At 33.6% G+C, this 22,441-nt stretch overlaps 3 protein-coding genes across 4 annotated transcripts in view; 1 reads left to right on the top strand and 2 right to left on the bottom strand.

Annotated features, from left to right (window-relative positions):
- Window positions 1-6,946, bottom strand: part of LOC140050130 (FHF complex subunit HOOK-interacting protein 1B-like) — a 41,181-nt gene extending 34,235 nt beyond the window's left edge. For both annotated transcript variants that reach the window (XM_072095178.1, XM_072095180.1), the window contains exons 1-3: window positions 6,865-6,946; window positions 2,551-3,420; window positions 274-432 (exon numbers count right to left, since the gene is read on the bottom strand). In XM_072095178.1, the coding sequence (XP_071951279.1) occupies window positions 274-432; window positions 2,551-3,315 (924 nt within the window). In that variant the 5' untranslated portion in view covers window positions 3,316-3,420; window positions 6,865-6,946. The remainder of the gene's footprint in view (window positions 1-273; window positions 433-2,550; window positions 3,421-6,864) is intronic.
- Window positions 6,947-7,951: 1,005 nt separating this feature from the next.
- Window positions 7,952-9,938, top strand: LOC140048944 (thiol S-methyltransferase TMT1B-like). The gene is made up of 2 exons (XM_072093743.1): window positions 7,952-8,596; window positions 8,817-9,938. The coding sequence occupies exons 1-2, from the start codon at window positions 8,063-8,065 to the stop codon at window positions 9,036-9,038; spliced, it is 756 nt and encodes a 251-aa protein (XP_071949844.1). The 5' UTR covers window positions 7,952-8,062; the 3' UTR covers window positions 9,039-9,938.
- Window positions 9,939-10,373: 435 nt separating this feature from the next.
- LOC140048670 (high-affinity choline transporter 1-like) lies at window positions 10,374-20,887 on the bottom strand. The gene is made up of 9 exons (XM_072093439.1): window positions 20,722-20,887; window positions 19,192-19,299; window positions 18,559-18,714; window positions 17,068-17,216; window positions 14,425-14,550; window positions 13,480-13,633; window positions 12,561-12,766; window positions 11,764-12,241; window positions 10,374-11,494 (listed from the first exon to the last, which is right to left on the bottom strand). The coding sequence occupies exons 1-9, from the start codon at window positions 20,885-20,887 to the stop codon at window positions 11,442-11,444; spliced, it is 1,596 nt and encodes a 531-aa protein (XP_071949540.1). The 3' UTR covers window positions 10,374-11,441.
- Between the last annotated feature and the right edge of the window lie 1,554 nt (window positions 20,888-22,441).

The following is a 22,441-nucleotide window of genomic DNA, read 5'->3' as shown; positions in this document are numbered from 1 at the left end:
TAGGGTTACAAGGCCAGCCAAATTTGTTTTTGTATCTTAATAAAATATCAATATCAGTCATTTTTGGGGTCTCTCCAGAGTGGGTACTGTATGTTAATGGATCTCTAGTTCTCCGGGAGATACTTCATGTTTCTCCAGAGTTTAATCATTGGGGTACTGCAAAGGGGTATATAATAAATGTGAAAGGGGTATAATTGGCTTTAATTTCTTTAGAACAACAAACTATATTTGTTATAAAATCAACTAACTTTAAATAAAACATCCATACAGTACCTGTACTACAGCATTGCAAAATTCCAAAGAGTTCAGGAAGTGAACCAGTTCAGGGATCTTGACCCAGTCATCACGGGTCAACGAATGCCAATGGTCAACATCAATTACTAGTTTCCTTGGCAACCGTGAATATAGTGCACCCAAGCCTGTGGCTAAAACCTGAAATAAACAAATAGAAATAAGTCAGTTATCTGCAGTAAATTTAAACGAATATACCTGGGATAGGCATACTACTGTTCATTTTCACTGTACAGGACTGAGTACCAAGTGGACTGGTATTTTAGCCAATCTTTGTCAAGTACCTGCTGTCTCGTTGTTATGTATTTTTGTGCCTAAAAATTGAATAAAATAAAATAAATAAAATAAATAGTACTGAACAATACAATAAACCTCCTACAAAATTATAACAGAAACATGAAATTTCCTTAATGTAGAGTATAGAATTTTACATTAATTTTTATACTGATGATTAGTAGATTAGTCTGTATAACAGTCTGTATGTATTATAAACAATTTGTCCATAATTAAATTTTATTGATAAAGATTTTCATCAACAAAAGTTAATTATGTGAGAATGAAATTAGCTACAGGTGTTTTATTGTAAAAAGAAAGATACAGTTTTATAAAGATGGTACTGCAGAAGAACAGTAAGTGTTATTTGTTTCTTTTGACAGGCATTGTTTTTTCATATTAAACCTCCCTAAAGTACAAAATATTCTTTTTAGTTTAGCCTCAGACATTATGGTAAGAAAATCCCTGTCAATATTGTGAAATTTGTTTTAAATTCAATTCATGTAGACTGTATGTAAAAAAATTAAAAGTTTTTTTCAATCAATTTGTCAATATGGTATTATTACCGTATGAAGTTATTTTACAGCTTTTTTGTTGAGAATGTGAAACTAAATTAGACGAACTACATAAATGACGTTAATTTGTTTTTATATTAATTTATACATTTTTGTTTAATTTAAAAAAAATTGTTTATTTTGAGACTCTTAAACTTAAATGTTAAAAAGTGAAACTACTGATATAAAATTACATTAATTAGCTATTGTTTTAAAAATTATTTTTATTCCCTTAAAACATTTTTTTATTATTAATTTTTATTATCAATTGTTAAACTTGAAATTTGTTTACAAGTTGCAAAAAGGTGATTGAATTGAAAAAACATATATTTAAATGACAGATAAAAGTAGGTTAAAGTTGTTTATCTACATGTTTACCATGTACTCTTCCGTTAAAATGACATCTGTAAGGAAATAAAGGCTGTCTGTTTTGTGGAAAACAAGATTGTGGATATAGAGCAGGAAGTGTTTATCACATTATATTTTGTTTGTCGTCAGTAGAAACTGTTTAACAAACTTCCTGCTATATCCTAACCTTATGACTGTTTGAATAAGTCTACTTCAATGACGTGTATTTAAACAGTCTCAAATATTGCTAAATTTTAATAGTGAGTAGAAGAAATTGTCATACAGTCAGCCCCTGCCACAAAAATGGTTTTTTGGCGACATTGATTGAAAAAGAGCTCTACGAATCATTTATGGCATGAACTATGTATCCTACGAGTCTGCTCTTAAATTGTCAGACCTTCCATCGCTAGTTAACAGAAGAGTCCAACTCTTACTGAAATTTGGTAAAGGAATAATAAAGTCCGATACATTTACACGTAGAAGCATTCTTCCCCCTGTTCGTGACATTAGCAGAACCCTGAGGTCTGCGAGTAAGCCTCTACTCAAAATCCCGTTTGGTCGTACAGAAAGATTTAGATCTTCACCAGTCCCTTTTTTAGTCCGATTCATTAATGATGAATATTGAATAGGCTGGCACTTTTTTAACTTACAGGTGGACCAATTTTAATGTGGTAAATTATTATTTTTTTTTTTTAAACTAGTTTTACCTTTTATACATAATATATTTTTATCAAATTTTGTAAAATACTACTTTTCAGCCTTTTGGCTGCCGTTGTATTTTGATGTCTTTTTATGAATAAATATACCTAAATGATGATTGCATTGTTTGTCCATGGTCCGAAAATTTTTAATCAGCATCCCTTTGGATATCCGACAGGCTCCTAGTTCTCGTCTTTAAAGAAACATCTAAAAACGTATTGGTTTCCTACAGTGTAGTAAGTAGCATTTTATTTATTTTTTTGTGGTTTTTGATAATCTCTCTGTACAGCGCTTTGATCTTATGGAAAGGCGCTTTAATAAATAATCAACAATAATAATAAAAGAAACACAGAAATATTAATAATCCAAAAAAAAAAATACTTACAGGACAGAGGCTAGTACTACCGGCAATATATTTCCCAACAGTTTCAGCCTCAGATGACACAGCCATGCATAGTAAAAGCGCATCCCTTGCTTGTTGACCTCTGCGACCTTCACGGTGCACATACGGTATCAGCAAAGAAAATATTAAAAACTTTGCCGGGCCCTGATTTGGACTTGCATGAAATAAAAATTCTAACAAAGTTGTATCTTTCGAAAGAGCAACACAAAGTTGGTTTAACAGCAAAATTAATCGAGATTCAACACGTTCAGAGTTAAATTCCGAACACGCTAACAGAACTCGCAAAAGCGGGTTTAAAATCGCATTGTGCATAAGGACACTTTGTTTCGATTGCGCAATCAGAATTTCATAAATTTTAAGTTGTTCATATTTTAAGTCTTCTAAAAATTCTCCGCTTTTACTACACCAAACGAAGAACTTATCAAGCATATTTTCCTTTATCATTAGCTCAAGCATTCGGCCAATAACGCCACCTCTCGGCATTTTTTCCTCAACCAATAAACACATCATCTGGTTCATGTAATTCACGACAGTCTGAACCTCTTCGCCACTAACCTTCGAGCGTTTGAACACGGTAGTGTTGATGTGTTTATTGAACACTCCTTGAATCTGTTTCCAATGGTTGATGAAGACTTCGTAACATGTTTGAGGATCAAGATCGACAAATGATCGTTCTAAATAGTTTGTACCGGTCGGGGATCCAGGGGGTTTTAGGACCCGTGTCTTTTCTCCGTTCACACGACTCATTTTGTATATATCCGTATTTTCCTCCAATCAAATATAACTATGTAGCACTATGTAGCACCATATTTGTCATAATATTATCCTGGTTTTGCCATGTTTATTCATAGTCTAAGTAAATAAAAAACAACCATATTAATTAATATAATCAAAATCTTTATAATAACATTGAAAATGCACATACCTTTTATGAGCCCTTAAAAAATATATGATACACAAGTCAGACCGATTTTGAGAAAATCTAAACCTTATAATTTTGTTTACAAAATTTGTAAACAAAACTGTTAAATAAATTTGTATCCATTGTGGAATATAACAGTACTATATACTGTAGATGGTTTAAATTTGTGTACAGTATTATACACTACTACAGTAGTAGTAGTACTGTAGTAGGAAGTCGCTATAGTATAACCTAAAAAAAGAGAAAAAAACCTGAAATGATCAAATTGTCGTCCTGTATGTTTGTATGAACACATCTTTTATAGGCAGCTCATTCAATGGACAGATTCAGCATGTAGAGTTTAACTGTAGGCGCAAGACCCTACCCCGCCCATGTTCATCATAGTCTCTCGTTCTGCAAAACTTCACATGGATTCTTCCATCATTTCATTGAACAGTGAAGATGACCACTTTGTTAACGAATGAATGAATGCAATGAAGTGTAATAAATAATAATTACACTGCTGTACTGTAGTGCTACCATAGATCTTCAGCTGGCCTTCATCAATTAGCTAAATTACAACAGACAAGATACTGTAAATGGCCATCAACTTTAATGCATCAGCTCTGGACATAATTATACTATACACTACTGTGTAGTTAGTACTGAGGCTACAGTATACAATGCTGCTGAATAAAGCATATGTTCACAGTATGTTTTACAAAGTATGGCGGTTCTTTAAAACTTTTGATGCTTGGACCTTGTAATACTTATACAGTATTTTTATGTGGATATTTTTTGTACCAATACTTTTTTATTTCCAATGACGTTGTAATTGGTATGGGAGGCTATAGATAAAAACTTTACTTCTGTGTTAATCTAACATAATTTGATATACAGTACACTACGGTACATGACTCTGCAAATTTTAAATACCACAGATTATTGATACTACAGTATAGCGATAAACAGTTAAAACACATTGTTTTAATTTAATAATTTTGTCTAATTTTTAACTTCTAGTTTATACTGAGGTTTAGATAGAAAGGGAAAACTACAGTAAAATATCTACTTCACTTTTGTTTACTACAGCTTGACTTATTAAGTATTGCAATGTATCATTTTTACTGCGATTATGTAAATAACATAAACATTAGTCTATGGTGTACAATAGAGGTCAAATATCAGATGGTAAATAAAGCAAGGTCCATAATGTATTAGGAAAAAGGTTCCTGCAGATAACCAGCAGGTCCCTGGGAATAAACATCAACAAGCTGGGCCCTGGGAAAAAAACATACATAAAGTTTATTTTGAATTGTATGAATCTTTAAATTATTAATATTAAATGAAAAAAAAAGAATTTGAATAGACCATTTCGCAGTTTTAATGATGATAATCATTCCGCAGAAAACAAAAATGTTTACACTTTATAAAAAGACAAAATAAACGTTTTAATTCAACAAAACACCAATTGACTTCAAGTCCAGTCTTGAAATCATATTATTTTTTGCCTTAAATTACACTTTTTCAGGCAAATAATAAAAGTGAGTAACTATTTATGTGAAATTAAAATGGTATTAAAAAAAAAATTGGAAAATTTGTTTTTTTTTAGGGGAAAATATAACTAGTAATTTAAAGAACATACAGTATTATAAAAAATATGTAAATTAGAAACACACCTAAAAATCTAAACTTACATTAGTAGATTTACTTTTAATAAAAAAGAAGCAAACGTTGATATATGAACAAATAATGGAATGGCACAACAATGCATTATTATTACAGTAGTGGGTGTGGATTGTACTTGTAAATACTCAGTGTAGTTGTGTAGTTCCCACATAGTACAGTAACAATTAAATACAAGTGATAATAGTATTATTTGTAAGTACTTACTGTGATGAGTATCAATTGTTTGCCTTTGATTGTTTTGTAAACCACAAACTTTACAGACTGTACTTGGACATATACTGTAGATACATTTTATTTACTTATGGTAAAGAAAATTAATATATAAATGATCTCTTCAAAATGTACTATTCAGGGAAAAATTTCATTTTAAAATTTTGTTTAGCAATATTGCTAATCAAACTGATTTTTGAGTTGAGAAACATAGTTTTCTATCAAAATTTTTGCAACACAATTGTAGATATGTGTAGCAAGAAGGCTGTTTTGTATAGCTTTTTGCTATGCTACACTGGCGAAATTATTCCCTGCTATTATTATAATAACCTTTTTTAGAAAACTAAACACAATTTATGGATGTACTGATCTGTACCTGCTGTATACTACGTATACAATACAAACCCTTTTCACATAAATTGTTACAACTTTTAACAACCTGTAACCAGATTTGATCTCCTAACTTATAACACGTTTTAATACACGCATATGCGAACCCTCGGAAATCTCGGACAAAAAGCATAGTTGCATGCTAGTTGATTACTATGATTGGTCAGTTTAATACCACCCAGGGCAATACACGTGCACGCAGTAAGAACTCAGAACATCTCGGAACAAAACCAGGCCTCTCATCAGTGTGTTTTTATTATATTCGGTATATCTTTATTAAAAAAAACAGTCTAGCCATAGTAGGAACAGGTGATTTCTTAAATCGCTCAGTTCTGCCAGTTCTGGGGGGGGGGGGGGGGGGGCAAGACCGAAGGACGACATCAAGTTCGCAACAATGAGGGAGCATATTCCGAAATATGTCAGAGGCAAGAAGTTTCTCACCAAAAGACAACACCAAACCCACCCTCCTTGTCGCAAGCGATGGGAGACCGGCGATCTGCATCAGGAAGGGAGAAGGGGTCTCCGCAAATCCTAGCTAGTGGCTTGCTACTATCATCTAGGCCTAACTAAGCTTGACTTATTATCTATATAGAATACCTCCTAGCCTATCTAGGCCTTCCTGTACTACTAGCTAGGCCTAACTTTTAGTAACGAATTTAGTAACTATAGTATAGGCCTAGCCTAGCCTATTTTCAAGTATTAATTAGGCCTACCAAATGTAATGGTTTTGCCAGCCCATGTATGGTGCTGGTTTTACCATGCAGTTTAAAAGTTTATGGTTTGAATTAGAAAGCAAATCTACTGCTAATTTTGGTTAATGACACACCTTTATCAATCTTTAAATCGGATAGATCATAATCAATTTGATTAAGTCCAAATCCATGTTGATGCCCTCTGCCACCAAATGGAATTGTTGACAGCGGGAAACTGGTTTCTTTCCCCATCATTGCCATTGGAAGTCAGATCTGATAATCAGTTTTATCAATCAACACGGCCTTCCAAAATATGTCAACATTAGTTTGCCAAATGAGGACACTGTTAAATCGTCAACAAGTAAATTAAAATTCGTTTTAAAGAATGTAATATAAACAATAGTCGGTATTTACCATTTTAGTACGTCATTTTCTTCCAAGCAATATAATTTCCGTTTCCAAATAAGTGTACGAAAACACCGACAGAGGCCTAGCGATGGTTTGCGATGGGGAGTGAGAACAGCGGCGGCGGCGACGATGTCGTGTCTCAAAATTTTTTTTTATAGAGGGCAGCATATACATAAATGTCATTATCATACAATGAACTTCCAGATTTATCAAAGAATTTTATTATCAGAATTAATATCATAACGAAGGTTTCTTTTTAACGTCCTCCTCCGAAAAATCCTACAACTCGAGAAGTGCTCTCTTTCCCCGCATACTGAGCTTTAAACAGTACTTTCTATTCTGCATCTGGATCTGTTAATAAAACAGGAAAAGTACATCACACTAGAGTTTATGACCCCCCGACCTTTAGTTAGTTGTTGATGATATGACTGGGTTGATTGTGGGTTAAAAGGAAGGCCTCGTCGGATTATGATAATGATGATATAATGATGATGATGATGATGATTAGATGATATACACGTATGCGTGGAAAGTACCGATTTATAATTATTAATGATTGTTGATATGATTAACGTATGAACAAAAAAAATGTACTGTTATCGGGACTGTTATCGGCGTTAAGAATTTAATATAATAATTATTTTAGATGAAAAGAGACTGTTGCATTCGTATTAACAAACATCGGAATAAATTCAAAGAATAAATATATATATATAAACTTCCCAAACACTGTACATTCATAATTAATATTATATTATATGTCAGGCAACTTTTTTTTTTCTCTTTACAATTTTAATGATTGTTCAATTTGATGCTTCGCAATTTTTCAATTTTTATATCTTTGTATTTTTATTGTTTATATGTTCAAGTACAGTATATGGAGAGCCATCTCGATAGTGCTTTGCACTCATGTCAATCCTCAGGGTGCTGCACCGCTGTCTTGTTATGTATTTTTGTACCTGAAAATTGAATAAAATAAAATAAATATAAAATAAGTTAATACGTTTAAAAAAAAAATTCTAACAATAGAGGGCGTGAAATTTCACGCTTGACTAAACTGGACTATGAAACCAACCACAACCAACCCACCACCCACCAAACAAAAATAAACTGTCTTTCTCTCTGTCTGTGCCGTCAATTACTAATGGAATACTAGGCCTAGGCCTATAAATTTTAGTATTTTTCCAGATACAGTATTACGACAATGGATTTTTTGTGGTGGGATTGGTTATGTGATAATGTCATGACTCAAACAGTTCTTGTCTATGTTGCAGGGACATTGATTTTGTTGAAAGTGCTAAGCAAAATTTATCGGATTTACTACCCCAGAGTTTTTGCTTACTTAATGTACCGTGTTTTTAGCCCGATAGGGGAAAGAAAGTCGGAGAAGGCCAAGCGTAAAATGTTTCAAGACCTGCCAGAGGTTGCAAAGAGGTTAAAGGTCAATGATCTATCTATTCTGGAAATTGGAGTAGGAACTGGAACAAATTTCATGTTCTATCCAAAGGGTACTACTGTGTATCCATTGAATCCAAACCCAAGTTTTAACCAATATTTAGAGGAAAACAAAAAAGTTAATAATCATGTTGAAGTCAAACCATTCATTGAATGTTATGGTGAGGATATGAAGAGCCATGTTGAAGACCAGTCTGTAGATGCTGTGGTGTGTACCCTCACACTTTGCTCAGTGACGGATACTGACGCAGTTCTCAGTGAGGTTAAACGTGTTTTGAAACGTGTATGTTTATTTTTGTAGTGATTAACATTAAAACAATAGATTTAAACATACCTCATTCTCACAAATTTCACATCAACATTTTTTCCAGCTCAGCCTCTCTTAAATTATTGTTTTCCATCCACAGGGATACGTTAAAATGATGTATAAATGCTGTTTCTATTCTACTCTAAATATTTAAATTTATTATTTTAAAGTCATATCATAAAATATCATTTTGCAGGGCGGCAAGTTTTACTTTATGGAACATGTTGCGACCACACAAGGAACCTGGTTCTACTCTTTCCAAAATGCTGTGACGCCATTCACCAAATTTTTTGGGGACAACTGCCATTTTAACCGTGAAACTTGGAAGGCCATTGCTAAAGCAGGTTTTGCTGACGTCCAACACGAAACAAGGCGTAACGGCATCATGGTTATTCTATGCGGTACAGCCACAAAGTAGTACAAGCTGCTGTCGGATAATAGAGATCGTATAAGAGATTTTATCTTTTTTTAATTTTTGTCAGAGTGGGAAAGTTACAGTTAGTCATTTTAATTAATTAATAGTCTTAATTAAATTATTAATCAGTATTTAATTTTAAGAGTACAGTACAAACATTTGATGTGTTGTTGTTTTTAGAGGGAAAAAAGTGGGGGGGGGGGGGTTAAGAGCTGTAATCATGTTACACATATAGTTTATATACCGTTTGTTACAGTTAAAATGTTGCCGAGCATTAAGTGTCCCCTCTATGTATACCACTCAATTGCTGCATTTAGTTAACATTTAAAAACTCCTGTAATTTCACTCGGGTACGTAAAATGTATTCTTGTGTGATTCAGTATAATGAACTTATAATTCAGAATAAAGAATTGTATTTGAATGCTGCATTTCAAGTAATATAGTAAAATTGTTGTTTTAAATAAACAAAAAATGTACAGATTATTATGTATTATTACTGTAATTTTGATACTGTATTACATTAACTAAAGAAACCTGTAATAAGTTGCATGACTAAAAAGTAACAGCGCCATCTGTCGTTCAGATTGTAATGAGCCAAAGACAAGTTTTATATTATTACAAAAAAATGTAATGTGCCCATATATGAGCATGATGATGTCATATCACTACCATATTTTTGCACATATACTGTTTTATGAACTACAGAAAATAAAATATAAAAAAAGGAAGTAGCAGTAGGCCTACTAACATACGTTTTATTAAAAGTAAACATTTTTTCCAGTTGGTATGATTCAATTTTTATCGTTTTTTACATGCATGATTTTCTACCATTTGCTTCAAAATGGGGCGAGAGGCAATGTTTTGACATCACGGTCAACTATCCTATTAAAATGAAGTGTCCTTAAGGTTCTTATAGGCCTACTATACTATCAATTAAAAAAAAACACAAAGAACAAGGACTTAATTTAAATTTAATGTCTTTATTATTCACACATTAAAAGCTAATGCTACTGTACACCACAAATGTACACCACAAATGTTTGCATAAAGATACTGATAATATTTACAATACTTGATTTTATTAAAATTAATTTTATTATAACAATAATTTATCCCAAAGATATCTTACAACTTATATCTAGTCAAAATAATATTAGCCTAAAGCTTGATTTGCATTAGGACGAAACGCAAGGACGTAATCGTAACCACAAGTTGGACCAATCACGACACGGTGAATCATCACAACTGTCGATTGTGATTGGTTAACTCGCTTGGTTGGGCTTACGTCATGCGTTGCGTCCTAGTGGGAACGAAGATTAAAGAAACCGTAAACACCCGCTAAGCTAATTTCATGGACCATCACTAACTTTGGTGGGTAGCTAATTACACTGGGTTACCGACTTTCTCTACAAACCAGAGATATGGTCCCTTTATTTTTTTTGGGAGCGACATTATTATGAAATTTGTGCTAAACATGGACAGTTCTATGGTTGAATGCTTGTGAACTGGAATTCTATCATATTTTGAGAGAAATTAATTAGAGGGTTATGTTTGATTATGTTTATGCAATAATCTTGCGTATTTTCAGAAAATAACGTACCCGGGTAGATAAGTATTGATTCAATTAATAATTTTGTAATATTCAACTTAACTCAAAGCTATAACTTATTAGGCCTAATATAATTATAAATGTCGCTATTTATTGAAACATTTAAGATTGAAAACCAAAAACTTTTAAATACGCCGACTTATAACAAATCATTTTGTATAAGTTATAAATGATCAATAAAACTATTACAGAAACATACATTTTATTTTGGAATACAATTATGGTGTTTTTTTGTTTTTGTTTTTTGTTTGTCTTTGTGATTTTTTTTTTTTTTAAACTATAAATACGGAATGGAATACACTCTCACATTATACAATAAAAACCACAACCCGATTTAAATTTGGATAGACACAATGTCACATTCAATAGGTCACGTCATCTCAAAGAACAGAAATAATTAGGCCTAAAGAGAAACCCCTACAATCGATCCAATGGCAATAAAGTAATACGTGGGTTATACAAGTTTTTTCTTTTTCATGGAATATTAATGTAATTTATATTTAACCGATTCCCGGTACTGTATCTATATCTTGCCCAATATCATATGCAAATTCTGTCATACAGCGTCACATATGTATCACATGTGACGACTGAAACACAGGCCTCACTAACCCATGGTACAGATACTAAGTTATACATGTGACACTGTATCAATGCCATATTTGCAGATACAGTACAGAGAATAGGCTGATTTATTCAGATTAAGTGAACCTTCTCATATAAGAAATTGAAGTTTAAAAAATATGTTGGATTATTTTCTTACGTTTACCCATATATATATTATCCTTCGCTATGATCTAAAACTGGGCACCTTCGTTAACCATTCCATTCGTTATAGCTGAATCGAATCCTAAAAAAAGAAGAAATCAAAATATTACTTTAATTATTATTCCTATTACAAATTTATAATATTGAATGATCAAAAAGAAATTCCAGTAATCATCATCATTGGATTATCATTATTATTATTATTATACAGGATACATTTTACAAAATATAATACAAATCGACATATTAAACAAACATGACGCAAGAGAAAATATAAAATCATAGTCACTAGCTGGCAGGAAAGCAGGAAAGCACAAAAGCAATGAATTGTAATAGTGAACGAGACCATACCTTTATCTGACTTTTCCGCCATTTTGATGTTGTCTGTGTCCGGTCCGATGTTTGTCACACATTTGAAAATATCGTACTTTTTATCCAGAATCTCCCGTGTGAAGATGAACCGAAACAGAAGGGACACCAGATTGAGCGTTATGAAAGAGATCACCATGGAAAATGTACGGAAAGGAAACAGCTGCACGCCATCTTCGTAGAATGGATATTCAATGAAAGGATCCAGACTCAATAATGGTTCTCCACCGCCAAGTCGTAAGATCAAGCCTAGAATGTAGGCGAATAGAGATCCGTAGGTATTAGTGTAACCAATGTATACAACGCAGACAAGTTGCGGAAACAGAACCACGTATACGAAATCGGAGCATAAGTAGAATAGGCCGTAGATGGAATCGATGGTAATGGCGAGGGTGGTGGCAATAGCTCCAGACACGATAATGGCACATCTCATTACCATGATAATCTCCGTCTCGCTCGCCTTGAAAAGAAAAAACAAAACGGAAAAAAAGATTAATTTCAAAAACTATAATCATTATCGTCATCATTAGTGATATTTCCTTCTTTTTCTCTTTTCGGTATGATCATTGACATCTTCGCTAGACAAAGACGTCAAACCTACAAATGCAAATTTAGCACAGTAGTTAGAGAATATAAAATAATCAAGAAAGGATAAATCCATTAGCCCGAAGAAGTCCTTTACGGTAGACTTTTAGATGACACCTCAAAACAAAAGATTCTACCGTCAGCTATCGAGCATGCTACGCTAGAATACGAATTATACATTAAACACTATTTACGTTTTGTCTTATCAAGAGTTTGTATATATTTCGAGAGAACATTGAACTGGCAGAAAGAAGAGAGGAATCTGCAGATGACATGACAGCAGCACAGACCGCTCCAAGACCGATGATTGAGACTCCCTGAGGAGTTAAATACTGTAACACAAGTGGCAGAATAAGGCTACTGTCTGTAACCTCTTGTCCATAATCAGTTTCGTTCCAAGCTGGGAAAAAAAGGAAAATTGAAGATATTATGTATTTGTTTAATGAAGAGCTGTGAAAAAAAGAGAAACTCATCAATCAAACTTAAGTTTTTTAGGCATGAACACTTAAGCGTGGTTCCCACTAGCGACGCAACACAAGGACGTAACGCAACTCAAGTGAATTGACCAATCACAAGCGATGGCTTATTCGCTTGTGATTGCTAACTGTCTATAACTTCGCTTGTCATTGGTTAAAACACTTGCGTTGCGTTTACGTCCTTGCGTTCTAGTGGGAACCAAGCTTAAATATGGATGGCATCGGTTGTTTAAGCCTGGAAAAGACTAAAGCAATAAATTGGATGTTGTTTACAAACTCGGAGTTTGTTTTCTACAGTTTGCTCAAGTTGGTCGAGTTTTCAAACAAAACTTTACCATTGTAGAAAACCGGTGATACACTTTAGAAAGCTTTTTTGCGAGTTTGTTCGTCTTTGCAAACATATGTTTTCATCCTCGAATTTAAGTTAACATTTTAATTTTCATAACACAATTTGTCAGGCCGGCATCAATAAACATTGACAAACGTTTGTATGAAAACTCGAGAAAACTCCCGAGTTCGACAAGACACGTTTCCAAAGTTTTCTTATTATACAAAGACGTGAAACCACGATTTAGCAACTGGCAAATATTATTATCAATCTTAAGACAAATGTGCATTTATTATTATTGTTACTAACCAGTGCTGGCACCAATAGCTCCGATAATGATAGAAGGGATCGTCATAATCATACATCCAGCTGCAGCAGTAAAAGACAGAATCTGCGCGTACTTCGCACTTCTTGCGGACAATACGCGTTGGAAATAAACTTGCCAAGGCACTCCACCAAACATCTAAAAAATATCACAGCTAATTTATTATACAAATATGATATGAGGAGAAACTGTGCGACTCTTTTGTTGGTGAATCCAGAATTTTGAAATGGGCGAAGGGTCTGGGAAAGGATTTCAAAACTTATGGACATGACTAATGAATATTCATGTTTATTTTGTGACGTTTCATGAGGGGTCCTCAACTTATGTACGAAATGAAATATCTCGTCCAGGGATAGGGCATATGGTAAAAGTGTAAAATGAAGTGTTGAAATATCGTAACGCAATGTCTGATATTTTGCATTACACTTTCGATAGTAGGACGTCTTCCAACCCTCCTGGATCCTCCTCTGCTCTTTCATTATGATATTTTTCAATCTCTGAGGTTCTCCTATTGTATTCCATTAGTTTAAGGGCTTTTCAATTTTATTCTGATTTAAAATCTGATTATCTCTCCCTTTTTGTGACATTTTCCTTCACTTGTCTGAGAATTTCCTAATGGAGGTACTTATTGCTGTTTTTAACTCTAATTTGGTTAAAATCAACTCTTAATCAAGCATATATGTCAAGGTCTCTACCGCAGGACACATGTAGCTTACTTAAATCATACAGATATTATAGAGTTACTATGCCTATTAATTATCTCTACGCTTAGATAGTTCTTCCCAGAACGGATACAGAACAAAAAGGTGGAGCCGGTGTGTATAATCTAACGTTTCCGTTATTCTTAGGGTTTGTCACTGCTAAATCGATCCACCATAATATTGAGATCTAAAACAGAAATGTCTACGGTAGAAAATATTTAACTATACCAAAAGAAATCCGTAATCAAGCCATTCGCCGGCATATTTATTATCCCATGTGCCAAGCCACATTTCTTTTGTGTCAATAATGCTCGTGACATGGTCGTTCGTCAAAGCAAACGGAATGGACAGCCACTGTAAAGAGAAAGATTAGAACAAATAAAATATTATTCTGAGTAGGCACACTTGAAAAAGTAAAGTGTGAATTCAACATTACGTAACACTATTCAGACGGAATGCCAACCAATCAAAATGTAATGATGCGCGTATGTAGGCCTACGGTACCGGAAGGATATTGTATTTGGCTTCTAAGTTTTTAATGGGTGATAATATTTTATTTTTGAATAAGCTAATCATTATAATCGTTATAGAAAACGTGCGCAATAATATTACGCATAGTTGAATGGGACATAAGAAATAAAGACGTTTGACATGCCCAAGTCTTTAGCCTATTAGTTATGTTAGTCCACCAGTCGGCGTTTCGATTTTTTGTCTGAAAACTAAAGTTGTATACTTATGAAAGGCTATATGTGCCAAAATATTTATGTTTTTACTATGACCTAGACTAGAGTGCGTATAATATTATAGTACTCGGCATCTGAACATGCGCATCAACGATATTGTAGAAGTAAACACTGGATATCGGTCCCGTATTCAGAAACTGGATGCCCCCACTTACTGACGCACCTCTTAATGTTTATTCATTAGTGAAATGCGATATATTTACACAGTATTCAAGTTGAAATTTAAGTACAAGAATAATAGTCACTATGTAGATAAGTACTATAAGTGTTGACAAGTTGTATTGTACACAAAACACTTGTATAAAATTGAATAATAGTCGTTGGTAGTATAAAGCCTATAAATCGAATCAAGGATTGACTATAGGTAGATGATCTTCACCAAAACACTAACCTAGGAAATCAAACAGCTACTGTGTAAATATGGCCTGCCGATGATATTCAGGTCAGAAAATGTGTGTGTCAACAAAAGTTATCCAAATCCAAGCATGCGACCAAGAATCGCGAGAAGTTGAAATTAAAATTAGCTTGAAATTTAAATTTCAAGCTAAACAATCCTATAAAAAGTATTTTGCATTTATGTCTAAAGGCCAACTCAGACAGCGTCGTACGACGAGGCCTGACGAGTCGTCTCGTCGGGATTCAAGATAGCACGAGTCAAGACGTTGGCCTTTGACTAGTCTTTAGTCCGTTTACTAGGTTCGGTTGGGTATTTTTATTTTTTTTCTCAGTCACACCTGCGGTTTTCTACAAAAATGTTAAAACATCTCTCATATATATTAGATGTGCTTCTATACTGAAGATATACGGTAACTAGCAAAGACACCCTCTCCCAACACTTGACTGTTTTCAAGTAGTTTAAAACAATCAACATCAATAATTCGGTGCTATTTATACGCATGTGTAGTAAAAAATAACAATAACATATAGCCTAAACATAGTAGTGGGGGAAAAGTAGAGAATTTAGACACCATTTTGCATCCAAGATGACGAATAATTTTCAAATGTAGTGTGATTTTGATGTGTATGAATGCGTGCACTACATAGCTCAGTCGCATTCATCCGTCAACAAAGCATCATTATGGTAGTTTTCTGGGGCCTGCTTCCCTCGGGCAACTTCAATTGTTCATTTTAAGGTAGCGCAAGTAGTTTAAAACAATCAACATCAATAATTCGGTGCTATTTATACGCATGTGTAGTAAAAAATAACAATAACATATAACCTAAACATAGTAGTGGGGGAAAAGTAGAGAATTTAGACACCATTTTGCATCCAAGATGACGAATAATTTTCAAATGTAGTGTGATTTTGATGTGTATGAATGCGTGCACTACATAGCTCAGTCGCATTCATCCGTCAACAAAGCATCATTATGGTAGTTTTCTGGGGCCTGCTTCCCTCGGGCAACTTCAATTGTTCATTTTAAGGTAGCGTTAAAAACTCACCTTTTAATCTGCATTTTTCATATTTTTTTTTATTAGGCACATTGAGGCTTTGGAATAATGCTCTTAAAGTTAAGGACTATTAATATCAGCACGACAATTTCGTCAACTTTTATAGGCCTAATTATCCATTTGAATATTTATATAGCGCTCAGTTACTGCAACATTCCATTCACTTAGAATTTTTATAGAAAATTAATTAACATCTATAAGTCAAATATGGTGGAAAAAAAGAAAAAAAAAACCACGTGCCAATGTGTTCTAAATAAAAGTTCAGAACTGTGTCGCAGTTCCTTACTTCAATCGGTAATCGATTCTAAAGTTTAGGTCCAGCGACACTGATAATAAAACACTTAATGTCGCATGTCGAATTCTTTTTAAAGTATAGTCTACCAATAATATCAACATTACTTAGTTAGTATTATATTAGTGGTAACATCCTTGTTGCTTGTGTTTGCAAACATATGGTCCATAATTCCAAGATGTATTGTAGATGGAGAAGCATTCTATATACTAAAGTTTAGAGTTTACGATTTTTCTTTTTCTGTTTATAAGTTTATTAATATGGATGTTAGAAGCATTTTATATACTTAAGTTTAGTTTACGATTTTTCTTTTTCTGTTTATAAGTTTATTAATATGGATGTTGTTTTCGAAATAAAAAAAGAAATTGAAATTGAATTACTCACCAAACCAAAGAATATGCAAAGCAACTGGATAACATCAGTATAGGCAACGGAATAAAGACCTCCGAATAAAGTATAGAACATTGCAATACACGCAGACACGATAATCGATATGTTTTTGTCAATATCCAAAATGACACTGAAAGTTGATCCTGAAAATTAAAAAAAATAAAAACCATAAAAGCCCACCATATGGAGTACGAATTGTCACGAATTGTTTAACATTATAATTACATTCTTAAAACGTTAAATTAATGTTACACGTTTAATACAAATGATAGATAATGATTTTAGATATAACAATAGAGGGGCTTCGACAAAAGTCTTTGACAAAAGTCTTCGCGAGGTAAATTAAAAGGATTGATCTATGGAAATCGAATGAGCAGTATTTATCTAACTTATCAAAGTATTTATTAGCTCCCACTGAGACGCACCGCAACGCCAAGACGTAAGCGCAACCTAAGTGGTTTGACCAATCACAAGCGATTATTCGAACTTTTGCTTGTCATTGGTTAATTCGATTGTGTTGCGTACGTCGCTTGCGTTGCGTCTCAAAAGGAGAACTGAGTCATGGGACGAAAGCGTCAACCAAATAGGTTACATTAGTCACAAACTGTGGTATATTATATCCTAAAGAAGTATGCTGTAAGGTAACTGAATATCAAGGTACAAACTACCGTACATGTTGGGGACTAAACTCGTTCACATCTTAGTAGTGTCTTTGCATGTTAGCGGTAAGTAATTTAATTCTATTGTTTCTAACCAATAATTCTAACCTCATTGTTGATCTAATTTCTATAAAGAAATTGGAATAACATAAGGCTGTTCTATTGAAATAAGCACCATGTCTAGTCCTTGTAATACTTCCAATAAATCCATAATTGAAATTTGTACATACAAAAAGTTGAATTCTGATGTATTGTTGGAATAGTGCTGTTGTTCTCACAATGCATACATTATACCTTACATTATCGCTGTTAGCAACGGTCACCCGAAGGAGCATATAGCTTGTGTCAGAGCTAATAAGTATATGGTTCGTTTTCATCAGCACCGTCTAGTGGGTTTGTCACGCGATGTTTAATATTCCTGCACAACATGTCTTTAAATTAGGAACATGGTATGTTTACAATTAGGCGAAGCGAAGCAATATCAGTTTTGTAATAGAATTGTATGTATCATCACAGCAAAAATCTTGAATCACGGTTTAATTATCCGATATTATATAAATATAACATGGAAATGAGGCGCTTGTTTCTACGTTCTGAAACTTAGCTACATGTATCTAACTCTTCCCTGATTGGTGTTATTTCGCGGTAAACGACAGAGGTAGTTGATTAAAGATTGGTAGTTTCACTAGGACGTACGCAAAAACACGCGACGTAAGTTAGGACGTACGCAAAAACACGCGACGTAATTAACTTGGCCACAAGCGATGGATTATCCGAATTGTACCAATTCCCAATTCTGTCACCTATTGAATTGTAACATATTTACCCAACGCTGCAAGGATGGCACTTGACCAGAATAGCTCTCCAGATAAAGCTGGCAGAAACAGTAGCCCTCCCATCCTTTTGCCAAACTTCCTTTGGAATGGATCCAGCATGGTCACGTAGCCCTGCTCTCTCATTTTCTTAGCAAAAAATAGTCCACCTAAAATGAAAATATTCATAATATTATTAATTACTTTCATCTTTTGTTTGCTGCTATAAGCTGCACGTAAAATAATATTATTATATAACTAGACTCGGGAAATTAAATTATTTTTTTAAAAACCATGGTCGCACTAAATTAAATGTTTTCTATATGAATCTGAACCCAAGAAATATTTCTATTGACAATGGACTTTCTTTAAGTCTCTTAATATTATTTGTATTTTTTATGATGTTAATGACTCCAAAATAATTATACTAATATCCCTACACAGAGATACAGATTGTGTGAAGGAACATTAAGAAAAATATTTATATACTAAAGATCTGTCTACACTATCAAACTTTATGCGACAACAAAATGTGATGTGCACATATTTAGACACAATGACGACATATCACTACCATATTTTGGCACATCGCAATTTTTTTGTCATTCTAGTTTGATATTGTGGACAGAGCTTTAGATAATACTTACCTATGATAAGACTACAAGAGTAACCCCATGGGGCTTGTGCCCACACCAGCCCCAAACTATGAACCGCTTCAGCAGTGCCATTGATAAATCCACCGCCGACCCAAGTAGCTGAAAAAAAACCCAAACAAATAAATTTAGAATATCAATAAGGCTTTGTTCCAACTTGGACGCAATTCGCAAGGGTTCAAGCCGCAACGCAAGTGAATTGACCAATCACAAGCGACAGTTCGAATAATCCATCGCTGTTGATTGGTCAATTCGCTTGCGTTGCGTGTACGTTCTTACGTTACGTCATAGTGGGAACCAAGCCTAAATACTTTCTTAACGAACATGGTTTGGGCCGTTTTTACGCACGTTTTGTGCACCGCCTTTTGTTTTTGTAGGCCTAATTATTTTCTAGGCATTGATATGGCTGACGAGCCGGTTGATACGGTATATTTTATAGGTATAAGCAACAGATATCACTGACTTTCTGACGGGTATTTGCTGATAGTAAACCTATTACTTTCAGTTTACAACTTCCGATTATTTAAATGAAGCAATTTTGTAATTTAATAATGCGTGATCAAGAACAAATGTTTGACCCCGTAGCTAAGAACACTTGAGGGGAAGGCCTATAAACAAAGACAATTGGTCACCTTGCCGCCCGCACATTATTTTAATTGTGTAACTAACCCGAAATCCGGCATTTTGGTCTTTACTCAATATCGGTTAGACATTAAAACCATGTTTTTAAAACATTTTTATGGTTCACATATATTGTACACCGTGATCTTTACTTACGTATACATCACTTAGTGGTACTCAATATGAAATCGTCAGAACATTAAGATATTAAATATGATAAATCACAAAACAATTTACAATAATATACAGACAACAAACAATTAGTAGACCTACAACCCCCACCCTCGTTCAAGCCCTTAAAATATCACTACCTTAAATTAGGCCTATGTTTTTTTATTAAGAATGTTCACGCGATTATCCTACGCTTACAATTTTACTTATATCAAAAAATCGAGTGTAGATATTAAGAGCTACTCAGTGTGAGAAAGTCAAGTCAGCTCAGTGTAATAAATGGTTTATAGACCACTTTATACATTTATTCAGGCAATAAAGTATAACTTTCGTGACAAACAAAACTTATTTACCGTTGTTAAGGTAAATCATGAATACAAAGTGCCGCGGCAACGTAAACCGGAAAGTCACTAGGCCTATATCCCGGGAAATTAGAACATTTGCACGATCTTGCTGAGGAACATTAATTAATTACCACATAAACTTTAATTACTGAGTATAACGTGTGCAAACATTTTGAGGAACATAATTAATTACCACATAAACTTAATTAATGAGTAATTACTAAAGCATGTAAACAAAAACAACATTATATTTGATGTTAAAATTATTGAAATTTAAAGAAATCGAAACAATTAACAAATAAGCTTTTCCTTTAACAGGGTTATTTATATAATTATTAGGTATAGTTGACTTTTGATTCAATATAAGAATGACCTCAAGTGGTCTTACCTGTCATGGTAAAAATACCGACACCCAATCCAATATCTCTTCCAGCAAGCATGACATCTTCCATTGAAGAACTACCTTTAACTTTCTTTGATGCATATAAACCGATTGCTAAGATGATGAGATAGAAAACGATGACACCAATAAGACCTCCCCAGTTAACAGCCATTTTGTACCTTTTGCAGAGATCCACGTATAACTTGTAAACAACTACTGTATAGCCTTACAGCAGATGTACTAAGTCTTAATGGAAAACTTTACAGCAACAGTATTTCACGTAACCGTTCAAGCGAGGGCGGGGATTATTATGCAAATATGTCACGCATGAATAACTTTTAACGTTTAGTTGTTGTCCAAAACAGACTAAGAATGAAAATTAAACTGTACAATTTAAGTAATTGATACAGTACCGGTACCGGTATAGGGTCGCATGTAAACAAATTTAAATAAAAAAATACACAGGATACATTATAAAGTACTGGAACCAACACAGTGTGTAGTTGTTTATGAATTAAAAACTGATCACTGTTTAAAATGAGGAAACTGCACCCTTTTTATATTATCGTACAGGATATGGGGGGTGGGTGCCAATTGTGACCTCATAACAAAACTTAAATGGCACAATCAAAATCGTCTTTAAGAAGAAGTTGTTGATGACATCACAACGACGTCACAATCCCTTACACACGTGTTCATGAAAGGTAAGAGGCCTACCGCTTGGGAATAATAAATTATTTTAATATCCACTTTTCTACGTAATGACCAAAACAGGAAAGTTCAGCTATTGCACAGGCATAACGATCAACGATATAGATAAATATGCATTTTCCGTATATAAAACAAATGAAATCTAAAAAGGTTTCATCCTAGAACTATATGATAACCATCTGCCTTTGATGAAAATTACATTTTCGCACTTCCAATCAAATGACGTCATGATCAGTAAGAGCAATGATTTCGTGACATAATACAACGATGTTATTGTTTTTATTCAATGACAGCATAAGATTATCCTAGGCCTATACCGTAAATCTAATTATAACCCTGGGTTATTATTCTTTGATTGTTTTTTAGGGTGGGTTACTTTTAGAAGTGGGTTTACTATTAGAGTAGTGTAATCTTAAATTATGCACCTGAAAATAGTAACACACCCCAACTTTTCCGGTCAGCAACTCATAGCAAAATAATAAAATAGTAGGCCCACGAATAAACACATTTGGTTGAACTCTAACTTTATTTTATAAACTCAAAAACACTCAATCCTTGATGAACTGTCAAGGGTTGTATTAAAATATCGTTATTTTGAACTAAACCTGGAACAATAATCGAGGCATACTAAGCTGGAGTTCATACAAATAAGGATCATTGACATTGTGAAAAATGCCTATTTTAAGAAATAAATCGTGTTAAAAGCAAAAACAATGTTGATTTTAGTGTCATTTTGTCAATAGTTTTTGTGACTCTAATATAGTAACCCCCATGGGTTATTATTAGAGTAGTGGGTTATTATTATAGATTGACTTATAAAAAGTGGGTTACTATTAGAGTGTGGGTTACGGTAGTTCTAAAACGAAAACGTTTCCAATTTATTTTGTTTTATGTAAGAAAAATGTATGTATATCTATTTATCGTCAATCGTTATCGTCCAAGTGTAAATGGGCCTATAAATTGCAATAAATTAATTAAAAAAATCAATCACAACGTAAAAAATATGTTTCTCTTT

This window comes from Antedon mediterranea, chromosome 5 (genome assembly GCF_964355755.1).
Source record: "Antedon mediterranea chromosome 5, ecAntMedi1.1, whole genome shotgun sequence".
NCBI lineage: Eukaryota > Metazoa > Echinodermata > Crinoidea > Comatulida > Antedonidae > Antedon > Antedon mediterranea.
The sequence above is the reverse complement of the archived record's forward strand: the minus strand, read 5'-3'. Positions and strand labels throughout refer to the sequence as shown.